This window comes from Neopelma chrysocephalum, unplaced genomic scaffold (assembly GCF_003984885.1).
Source record: "Neopelma chrysocephalum unplaced genomic scaffold, ASM398488v2 Primary Assembly neopelma1_132, whole genome shotgun sequence".
NCBI classification, from domain to species: domain Eukaryota; kingdom Metazoa; phylum Chordata; class Aves; order Passeriformes; family Pipridae; genus Neopelma; species Neopelma chrysocephalum.
In genome coordinates, this window is record NW_020897794.1 from 1,052,940 (window position 1) to 1,064,386 (window position 11,447).

The 11,447-nt window shown below is 48.5% G+C and overlaps 1 protein-coding gene across 5 annotated transcripts in view; it reads right to left on the bottom strand.

Annotated features, from left to right (window-relative positions):
- Positions 1–11,447, bottom strand: part of ACACA (acetyl-CoA carboxylase alpha) — a 127,061-nt gene that overhangs the window by 5,879 nt on the left and 109,735 nt on the right. For all 5 annotated transcript variants that reach the window (XM_027698760.1, XM_027698758.1, XM_027698759.1 and 2 more), the window contains 4 exons: positions 8,989–9,166; positions 8,535–8,647; positions 1,163–1,317; positions 319–489 (listed from right to left, as the gene is read on the bottom strand). In XM_027698760.1, the coding sequence (XP_027554561.1) occupies positions 319–489; positions 1,163–1,317; positions 8,535–8,647; positions 8,989–9,166 (617 nt within the window). The remainder of the gene's footprint in view (positions 1–318; positions 490–1,162; positions 1,318–8,534; positions 8,648–8,988; positions 9,167–11,447) is intronic.

Consider the following 11,447-nt stretch of genomic DNA (forward strand, 5'->3'; position numbering starts at 1 on the left):
AATAAAATAGAATAAAATAGAATAAAATAGAATAAAATAGAATAAAATAAAATAAAAAAAACTTAAAAAAATAAAATATTTAAAACAAAATTAAAACGATAAAATAAAATAAAACAAAATAAACAGAATATAATATAATAAAATAAAATAGAATAAAATAATATAAAATAGAACAAAGTAAAACAGAACAAAGTAAAATAAAATAAAATAAAATAAAATATAAAATAAATATAAAATATAAAATACAAAATACAAAATATAAAATACAAAATACAAAATACAAAATATAAAATATAAAATATAAAATATAATAAATACCTTCACTGTCCCTTCAACCTCCACAAACCAGCGCCTCAGCATGGCCAGGATCTGCCCGTCTGTCAGCTCGGGGTTGGCATCGTGGATCTTCTGCTTCACCACATCCTCCAGGAGCAGCCGCCTCAGCCTCCAGTAGAAGAAGGTACGGGAGGTTTTCCAGTCCAGAACATCCTGCCCGAGACACAAGTGGAGAAGGGGAAATGATTGAGGGACAGTATCTACGTGGAGAGATAAATACACCTCATTCCCAAAGGCAGGAACAGGCTTGGACTCATCCTGTACGTGGTTGTACCTCTGGCACAAGAGAAATATGGAGACTCCCATGTCTGAGCTTTGAGGAATTCCACCCTGACACCATTTGGTCACCAGGAACTACACAGAATCATTGAATCCCAGAAAGGTTTGGGTTGGAAAGCTCTGTAAAGCTCATCTCCTTCCAGCCCCCTGCCTGGGGGGGCTTCCACTAGACCAAGTTGCTCCAAGCCCCATCCAACCAGGCCTTGAACACCTCCAGCCCCCTCTGCCTCCCACAAACCTCCTTCCTTCTGCAAAAGGAGATGGAGCTTCCCCAAATGAGCAGCACAGCCTCGCCTGGGACACTCACACCCCAGGGGGAGGGACTAGAAAAACCTCACTGGGCACGGTCAAGCTCCTGGTGAACCCCGGGAGTGTGTTGGGTCTCACACGGACATGGAGCAGGTTCAGGTGCTGGGACACCCAGCAAACCATGGAGAGGGTGGCAACAGTCCTGGGGCAGAGGGTTGTCTGTGGTACCACCGGAGACTGTCCCTTCCCATGTGCCAAACCCTCCAAGCACATCCCCAGGGAGGCTCTGGGTACTCACGGTGATGGCCCCTTTCTCCTGCATCCGCCCGGGCGTGTCGTGCAGGTCAGCGAACTGCACAGCAACCTGCTGGTACATGGGCAGCAGGAACTCCTCCCGCTCCTTCAGCTTGGCCTCCAGCTCCTTCCTGTCAGCCGGGCTCAGCTCGGGGGTACCTGCAACCACAGCCACACCTCAGACACCCGGGGAAGCCCGGGGGGATGCAGGGATGCAGCTCCAGGCAGTCCAGGACAGACCCCAGAGCTCCCAGCAGTGCCCAGCAGAGTCTGAGTCAAATCTTGGAGTTCCAGCCCGGATTTCCTGCCACAGGCAAGAGCTTTGAGGGTGTTCTCACCATGGAAACTCTATTGCATTTAAATGCCAACGATCTGAGCCATCAATTAAGTGACATTTACGGGACTTACTCCTAAAAAAGAATAATGTCCCAACACGCAGCTCATTTAGCAAGAAGCACGGATGGTGTAAAACCACCCCCACATTTCAAGTTCTCCTTTAGGCTGGTTCCTGCTGGAGCCCACTCCAGGGGCTCTGGCATCACAGCAGGAAGCCAGAGCAATCCCAGCCCAACAAGAACAGATTAAACCACTGGGCAGAAGCTTTACAAAAACCCCCCCAAGAGGGAAAACCTTCACACAGCGCAAAACCCAACCGTCAGAACTCGCTGTCACCGCACCCAAACGGGCTCACAGGAGGTGATCAGGCAAATTCACGCATGCAAAGCCCATCACAGGCTTCTAAGCATGAAGATCAGATATTAACCTGCTCTAAGAAAGCCTCTAAACCACACCTGGAAGCTGAGACAGCATCCTGGGGGAAGCATCCCACTGAATCCGCACGATGCTCCCGCTCTTTCCGTGCACATCCACGGCTCATCCCAACGGACACGATGACCCAGGGCTGCTGCTCCAAAGGGATGAGACCCCAGTGGCCTGAGCACCCCAGTCTCTTGCTCACACACACACACACACATATATATATATATATTCTTTTTTCCAAGCCACAGGCCATCCAGACAACGATCCCTTCCAGGGAAGGAATGTTTTTACGTGCCTACCAATATAAATGTTACCTAACCTTTCGAATGCGAGTAAGAAGGTTTTAATTAAGAGAAGCTCCCCTTATAACCTTCAGAATAAAAAATTATCTATATTTATCCACGTTAAACTGCCAGGCTCCCTGCTTTTAATGGCAACACATGCACTTAAGGCAGCGCCGCTCGTGAATTCCGGCCTCTGCCACCCAGAGTCCACCCAGCCAGGCCCAGTAATGATTTAGGTGAGATTAACAAATATGTCAATGTCTATTTTCTGCTTAATTTAAAAGCAGCGTCTATAAAGATTTTTGACTTCTGAACCCTGTTCTCCTGGAAGAAAGAAGGTAACAATGAGGAGGGGGGATAAAGAGTGATTATCCCATCATCGATCGTTTGTCAGGAGCATTTCTTATTCACTGGACTATTGTAAAAAGCTAAGCTCTCGATCAATCCCGTAAGCCCCCTGTACAATTAAATATCTGGGAATGGTTTTCTTTCTTTCCTAGTCAGATCTTGAGGCCTCAGGGTTTTTCAGAAAGCTGGGGCTTTATTTATTTATTTCTCGGGGAGGGGAAAAAAAAAAAAAAAAGAAGTCTCCTTCCACAAATCTTACCCTGGCAAGGAGAGGGGAGTTAAAATATGGGATTCCTTTGCTCTAAAGGTACTTGACAGTTAATGAAACTGTTCAAGTTTAAATCATAGGAACATTATAGACCTCTAGGTATGGATTGGCTGCTAATCAATAGGGAAACAAAAGAAGCAGCACTCTGAGACAGCCACATTCCAAGAGGAGGGAATGGCATGCAGGTGGGGCACCACGGCAATTTAAAGCAAGAAAGAACATGTGTGACCTTCCCAACTTGGCAGGCAGCACAGGACACTCTCCAAGGCAGCTCTGGAAGTGCCATGAAGTGTCCCATTTATCCTGGGCTGCAGTTTGCTCTGCAGCCTCCACGGCCGTCACTACGGATCGTGCCGGGATCACCCCGGAGTGATCCGTGTAACATCTTCATCCTGCTCCCCACACCTCCAAAGCCAGCTCAGGGTAGTGAACACACCAAGACCTCTTTGTTCTGCTGAACTGTCTTTTCTTTGTTTTTTCATTCAGTAGAAAAGCTGCCTTAAACAGGTTGAACAAACGCCCCGGGGCAGCGGCAACGTCGGGGCACCCGAAAGATTTGGGGAGTCCAAGGCTCACCAAAACCCTCTGCACAAACACACCCAGTAAAACCAACAAAGCCTGGTTCAAAAACCACACATAGGAAATGTTTAACCTAAAATGTTCCTAGATGCATCCATACAGGATGTATTTATTCCCAAACGCTTCCTGGAGGAAGCTGGTGGCTCGTGCCTGCCCGTCCCCATGGTCCCCTCTCTGCCATCTCCCCCAGGGGGTGACTCCAGCCTCCCCATCCAGCTGCCACAGCCTGGATCAGGGCTTCCCACAACCTTTAGGAGCAGAGTGGGGCTTTTAAATATGGCCAGTTTAAGAGGTTAAACAAAATGACCTCAAGGAATGTTACCAGAGGTTCCCTCTGACTGCAGAGCCAGGGAGCTGCTGAGTCCATGTGCTTGTTTATGGCTCCTGAGCTGTTCCAAGGTGGGGTTTGCTCTCTCACCCTCAGCACAGCCAAGCATTTCTTGTCCATTTTCCTGCTTTTTCCTCAAACAAGCACTCAAAGACCTGGGCAAACCCAACCTGCCCCCACAGAGACCGGGTGTGACCCATCCTTGGTGCCTCAGGATCCTCTTACCTGAATCTCACCTTCTCTTCCCCTGCCTTTGACAAAACTCTTGCCAGACACAAATTTTTTCTTCCCTGTGAGGGTGGGGAGGCCCTGGCACAGGTTGCCCAGAGAAGCTGTGGCTGCCCCATCCCTGGAAATGCCCAAGGCCGGGTTGGATGGGGCTTGGAGCAACTTGGGATAGTGGAAGGTGTCCCTGCCCTTGGCATGGGGTGGCACTGGATGAGCTTTAAGGTCCCTTCCAACCCAAACCAGTCTGGGATTCTGTGAAATTCAGCAAAGCTGCCCAGGCAACACCCTCCCAGCCCAGCTGGAGGGAGCCCCTCCAGAGGGGAGAGGGAAGGTCACTCAGAGCCACTCACGTCCCCGGAGAGACAGGCATTTTTGGATTGTCTCTTGTTTCTTTAAATGAGATGGCTTGTAATTGCTTCACTAAATATTCAGCAGGATTTATGTTATAAAGGTGCAGCACGAACAGCCAGTGAAGGTCACACATGCTCATGGCACAGGCTTGAAATATCCTTGTACAGCAGCACCGTGGGATGTCCCACCCCTGTCCTTTCCCCCTCTTTTGCTCCTGAGGTCTCAAATCCAAACAGGTGAAGGGTGGCAGGGAGGTAATCCCAAAAAATTCCTATCTCCAGCCCTCCTGGGAGGATATCCCAGACACCAACTGCCATGGAGGAGCTGACAGAAAGCAGTGCCTGCTTTTCAAGCCTCAGAATTGTGAATTAACACCAATTTAAATGCAGCAGCACTTGCACGTGGAAGCAGCTACTGAAATCAGCATTGCCTAAAAAACAAAGTTACAACCTGACTGGGTTTGTCCAAGACTGCATGAGAGATGGAATTGCAACAGCAGCATTTCTCTTGTTTTTTGCTGAAGAAAACAACGGGCATTTTGAGTAATTACAACACTAAGCAAACACACAGCCCCAAAACAGAATTACCAAACTTCAGAACGCCAATCTGACCTCCCAAGCTAAAGCCTGGAATGAGACAGGGCACAGGATGGAGAAGCTTTTGGCCACTGAGGGAACAAGGTTGTGCCAGGGATGTTCCCAGTCACAGCACAGCCCTCACCAGGTGGGTCAGTCAGGCCAGGTCTGCTCCTGCACCCCAAAATCTTTCTTTTCAGAGGGCAACTGCTGTGCTGAAGTGTTGAGTGTTCAATGCCTGAGTGTTCACTCATAATTTGGTAATTTAAGAGCAGTTTTGGATGCTCTTTAGCCAAATAAAGCGTGAACCAAGCCAGGAGCCAGCAGCACAGAGCGACTGGTCAGGAACTTCAATAAATTAAATAAATAAAATTAAAAATGCACGCCAGCACACAGGCAACACCTCACAGGACCAGCCAAGGAGGATGTTCACACTATTGCAACATGTGAGGGGATGCTGCCCTTTTCCTACGAGACAAATACCTGGTAGGAGAAACATGGAAATGCAATATCCAATCTTTGCTCCACCTGCAGCCATTTTGCCATTCCTTTCATTCCTATTCCATCCAGTTTTGGCACCCATTACTCTGTGCCTCTGCCACTCTGCCCAGAAGCCTCTGCCACCCTGCCCAGAAGTTGCGTGACGACACCGGTTTCCACTCCACTCCTACCCGCTGTAGTCTAATTGTAATAAATACATAAAACGGAATATCTGTATTTTTAACTCTGGCCCGAGGCTCACAGTCTGCACCATTCCTGCATTTCTGGGTGCTCCCTGCTCTCCTTGCACACCTATCCCCTGTGGGAACGTGCTCTGGGGCAGGATAAGGGCCATCCTCTCCCTCCCTGCCCTTTGCTCCGCGCCGGTTGTAAGAGCCCAACTCTGAGTGACACTTTAATAAACCACGGGGCTAATAAACATTTCAGCAATCGTGCTGGAGAATTGATAATGAACAGATTTATGTCAAATTATTCAATATCTGCCAGCCTTCCCTGCTCTCCCACTCCCCAACTGCCAAGTCCAACCCCGGCGTCTCCCAACCGAGCCACCACTGGAGAGCATCTCCCTTCTCCCGCTCTCCAGCAGCTCCGGGAGGGATGACAGCCACTCAGGGGTTAAAGAGAGGCAGTGAACCCCCAGCTAATGAGTAAGAATTCAGCAGGCAGTGTAAGATAAATGGAGCTTTCTCTGCTTCTGCTGGAGTCAGCATGAACTGCGGCCCTGCGGCTTGTTTGTGGCAAATGGAGTGCGCGAAATATCAAAGGGCAGTGATCCAGAAGAAGACCGACTTTGACAAATTTTAAATTGGCCAGAAAGAAAACCAGCAAAAAAAAAAAAAAAAAAAAGAAAAAAAAAAGAAAAAAAAAAAGAAAAAAAATTACGCAATTCAGTGTGTCCTGCAATCTCGGCTTTCCTGCTGGAATTAGCGGCAAAACAACAGCGATGATCACCCGATGCTGGGAGCAATTACGATCCATCTCGGGGAGATGCTTATCAGTGACTGAAGCTTTTAGAGCTCTCGGTATGTACAGTTGTAAGTGACTTGCTCTTGTGTTGCAGTCATTTTAATTAAAGTGTATGGAGTTTGCCGGGAGTAATTACCCTGTAGAGGAAGAGGGAAAAAACCCCTGAACAGGCTCCTGCCTCCTCACATGGCATCGGGTTTTTGAGAGTGTTGGCAGAAAACTCCATCCCATCTTTCTCCCTGTATTTTTTTTTTCTGGTGATGCTGCACAGGTCCCACCGGTGGGATCCAGGTCAGTGAAATAGGGCAGCGATGAGGGTGATGCTCTGCTCCCCATCCCTCCACCACTTAAAGATTTTACACACTCCAGCAGCTGCCTTTGTCCAGACTCCACTCCTGGGAATGGATCCATCCTGGGAACGGATCCATCCGGCAGCTCCACGGGCTCTGTTTGGAGGCAGTGCCTTGGTTTGCTCGGCACAGGCAGTGGGTTTATGGTGAGGTGAAGGGAAACACTCCCGGCAGCAGCGGCTGCTGTGCAGGGCCATTTATCTGCACTGCCCCAGCTGACTGCTCAGCACATTCCCTTCCCCAAGCACACATCTCATTGCTCCGGACACGGAGCCGTCCACAGACCCTGGGGAGGGGCAGCTGTGGGTCCTGCCTGCCTGAGGACCTCCACTGACACACCCCCAGAGAGCTTTGGTTGGGACTCTGTGCTGGTGCCCACGATTTGGGGCAGTCGTGGTGTCCCTGTGCTCCTAAAGGGACACTGTCAGGTCTGACAGAGGTCAAGTGAGGTTTTTGTGGAAAGAACCTCCTTGCTGCCACTGCAAAAATCAAAACTGGGCTGGAAGTCACAGATTCATAGAATGGTCTGGGTTGGAAGGGAGCTTAAAGATCATCCTGTTCCACCCCCTGCCATGGGCAGGGACACCTTCCACTATTCCAGCTTGCTCCAAGCCCCATCCAACTTGGCCTTGGACACTTCCAGGGATGAGGCAGCCACAGCTTCTCTGAGCAACCTGTGCCTCACCACCCTCACAGGGACGAATTTCTTCCTAATATCTAATTTAAACCTACTCTGTCAGTTTGAAGCCATTCCCACTTGTCCTGTCACTCCAGGCCCCTGCAAATAGTCTCTCCCCATGTTTCTTGTAGGCTCCCTCAAAATACCATCATTAAAAAAGAGAGAAAATATCTTGGATGCAATCAAAGCCCCTGGTAAAACTGCTTTGCAGCCAGACCTCTGATCCCAGCACCCCCTCACCCTTCACCGCTATTATTCTCTTCCTGAAGTGTATCAGAAGGGTTGTTTTGTATACAAATTGTTGCCCTGCCATAAATTAAAAAAAAAGCCAAATAATAAAATGTAACTGCAGCAATAGCCAGGATTTATCAGTCATTTGCAGAACACTTTTCCTCCTGAAGGATCCCAAAAGGCTTTATAAATTCAAACCATACCCACGCCGCACGCTTCTCCCACCACTGAAATGTAGTCAATTTTGGAGGTAAAAGGAGGCTCTGTGAGATTATACTCTTACAGTAAGAGCTAGTAAAGAACTATTTAAAGAGCCTATTCCCCTGAGAGAGGACATATCTGATATTAAGTGCATTTTGCTGAACACTCTGTATTTTGGGCTGTTGAGTGCCGGGATCACTGGGAGCGGAAGGCACGGTAATAACACCGGGCCAGCACCGAGCACTGCACAGCACCCCATGTGCTCAGAGAGGAGGAGAACAGCCCTGATTCCCTTGGAACTGAGGAGCACACAGATGTCATCACTGCAAACTGCCTCAGACACCCAGTGACAGGCCAGCAGCCCAAAATGCCTCTGACCAAACTCTTGGTTACGCGAAACGACGCCAGCGGAAGGTTTGGCCTGCGAGGTTTTAGTGAGCTGAGCAGCTGCTGGGAGGGAAACTGGACTCAAGCATCTTTAGTAAGGGTCTGTTGTGAGATCCAGTCAATAAAATATAATTAAAAAAAAGAAATCAGTATAAAAACACGCTATTTACCCATACCCCAGGTATGCTAAGCACAGGAATCTCCTCATATGAACATACACGCTGCTGGTCTCATCTGGTTTCTTCCCAACTCAGACACCAGTAAAGAGCCAGGAATTTGATCCAACGCCTCAGGGCCCCTTTTTGGGGTCTCCCCCACCCCCCAGCCCCCCGCTGACGTACCGAGGCGCTCGGCCAGGCGGATGTACACGGGGTCCACTCGCCGCATCGTCTTCACCAGGTCCTTCCGCCGGAATCGGATCTCCACCGTCCCCTCCGGCTCCAGGATCCCCCCTCTGAGCAGCGATGGGAAGAGAGAAAAGAAAGGCACTTTCAGGTCATCCGACAAGGGGAAGCACAGAATGGAATGATTCAGTGTGTGTGGAAGGTAAGGGAACGGGGGAGGGAGACACAACAGAGAGAGAACAAGACTCTTCTCATCCGCGATTTATCCACACCAAAAAACACCCACGAGGCTCCTCGGGGGTCACACCCGGGGAGGTGCAGCCCCTCAGTAACAAAGTGCCACAGCAAGGTGGGAGGTTCTGGGGCAGCTCTGAGGCTGGGAGGTTCTGGGGCAGCTCTGAGGCTGGGAGGTTGTGGGGCAGTCCTGCCTCCAGGGAGGAGGGGCCCTTACCTGCTCTCCCGGTCCGCGTACATCTCCATGTGCCGCGGGTTGATGGTGGGGTCGATGACGACCCAGGAGCCGCCCCGGAGCTCCCCCTGGGGGGGGATGTAGATGAGCACGGGCTGCCGGTACTCCCGCAGGCCGTCCACGATGTAGGCACCGAACTTGAGCACCTGGTCGTACATGTCTGGGGAGAGAGAGGACACAGCACCTGGAGTCGCGGCACGTCGCTGCTCCAGCCCCGCTGCGCTCGGTCACGGAGGGGAAAAACACCACTGCTCAGCTTTTCCCACTCCTGCCGCAATTCCAGCTGTTGTTATCTGCAGCTGGGAGAGATGGGACTGAGAAAGGAGGTGACAGAATCGTAGAATCATGGAATGGTTTAGACTGGAAGGGACCTCAGAGCCCAGCTCGTTCCACCCTGGTGAAGGTCAACAAAGCCAGTCTGGGGGGAGAACCAGGACCAGAGTAGGGATATTGTAAGACTATGGAATCTTAGAATGGTTTGGGTTGGAAGGGACCTAAAAGATCATCTCATCTTGTTCCACCCCCTGCCACGGGCAGGGACACCTCCCACTAGCCCAGGTTGCTCCAAGCCCCGTCCAACCTGGCCTTGGACACTTCTAGGGATGGGTTCCTCTCCAGGCAACCTGTGCCAGGGCCTCACTACCCCTTATATAGTAAAGAATTTCTTCCTAAAATCCAACCTGAATCTACCCTCCCTCAGCTTAAGGCCATTCCCCCTTGTCCTATCACTGCAAGCCCTTGTGAAAAGTCCCTCTCCAGCCTGCAGGATGTTCCCACACCATTCCTGCTCCTTCCTGCTCCCAGACATGGCACCTCCACTCTGGAAATCCACTCTGGTGATTTCCCATGAAACCACATCCACTCACAGGGCTGCAGGTCCTCAGCTCACACCAGCCCCTCTACACCAGGTGCCCTGGAGATGATCCATCCCCGATTCCCAGCCAATCCAACGAGAATTCCCACGGTTCAGGAAGTCAGGCTGGGTATTTCTGTGCTCAACACGAGCCCAAGCTGCCCAATTTCAGACTCACTGCCCTGCACCTCTCCCACAGCTCATGTAACGTGCATAAAATGCACCTGACAGCAACAGAGCTTTTCCAGACCTTCATAAAAATGAGTGTGGGGAGGGATGGGAAGCAGCATCCCGCTCTCCTTCCATTACAATTTGTTTAAGGCATTTTGCTCAAAATTAATAAGAACAACTCCACTGTGTAAAGACAGTACATTGAAAATATCAGCCCCAAAGGTGATTTAAATAAAAAGAGAGAAAGGGAAGGCAAAAGAATTTCCATGAGATGATATAGTTTCTAATGGATACCGTTTGTAATGGAAACAGGCACCCTTGAATATATATATTTTGTTACATATAATTATATATGGAAGTATTAAATCAAATATACAAGAAATGAAAAACAGTTATTAGGATCATCTAGTCCATCTCTTTGTTCACACAGGACTGTTCTTCCCCAGTGCTTCTGAAAGCTTCCATTTAGAAATCCCACACAATAAATCTACTGCTTCTTTAGGGGCATTTCCACAGCCAAATGGATGAGATTTTCCTCAGTGCTCAGCCAAACTTCCCCTCCTTCCCCATTAATTTCATGTTACTACCCCTTGTCCCACCCTACATAATCTCTCCACTCCTTCAGGCTCACTACAAATAGCAGGAGGCTTTTCAGTGGGTTTTTTTTCCTTAGACACTACAGGAATTCATCCCTCATCTCTCCCAGGACACTATTCCAATCCCCTTCATCATTTTGCTTCTTTGCTTGGACCCTCCCAGTTTGCCTGATTTTTTAAAACACCAGTGCAGAGAGTAGGAAAAATAAGGAGCTCCATTTATATATCCCACACACCTGCTGTAATAAACAGTCTGAAAAGACTGAGACTTTTATTCATCTAAAATTCTTCTATGACTTGGGAAAACCACCATTTCTGGGGAGGAACGAGACTCCAGCCAAGGTCCACTTGTCATTTAACCCTCATTTCAGTGTTAAGCATTAACATGAACATAATTAAGCTTTTGACTCTTTGGGAAACACACACACACATACTTGTTTATATCATATAAATATACATATATATATATATATACACTAACATATATAGAGCAAGTGAGAGAGGTGTATAAAATACATATATACATACATATAAAAATATCTGTATATATTAGCACTGATGTGATCTCTCCACTTCATTTCCAAGGTCATTGTCCAAGTACCCAAGAAAAGGAATTTCATGTTATTTAAGAGATATCAAGTTCTGACAAAGAGAAGAACAATTTATTCCCTCTAATTGGGAATAAATATAAATCCTGGCAGAGACAGTGGGGACTGAGAACCAAACAAAACTCCAACCTTTCCCTTTGTCCTGAGCAAAGAAAAAAGACTCAAAAGGGGTGACAAATTTATTACTAATTATACAATTATTTTATTATGTAG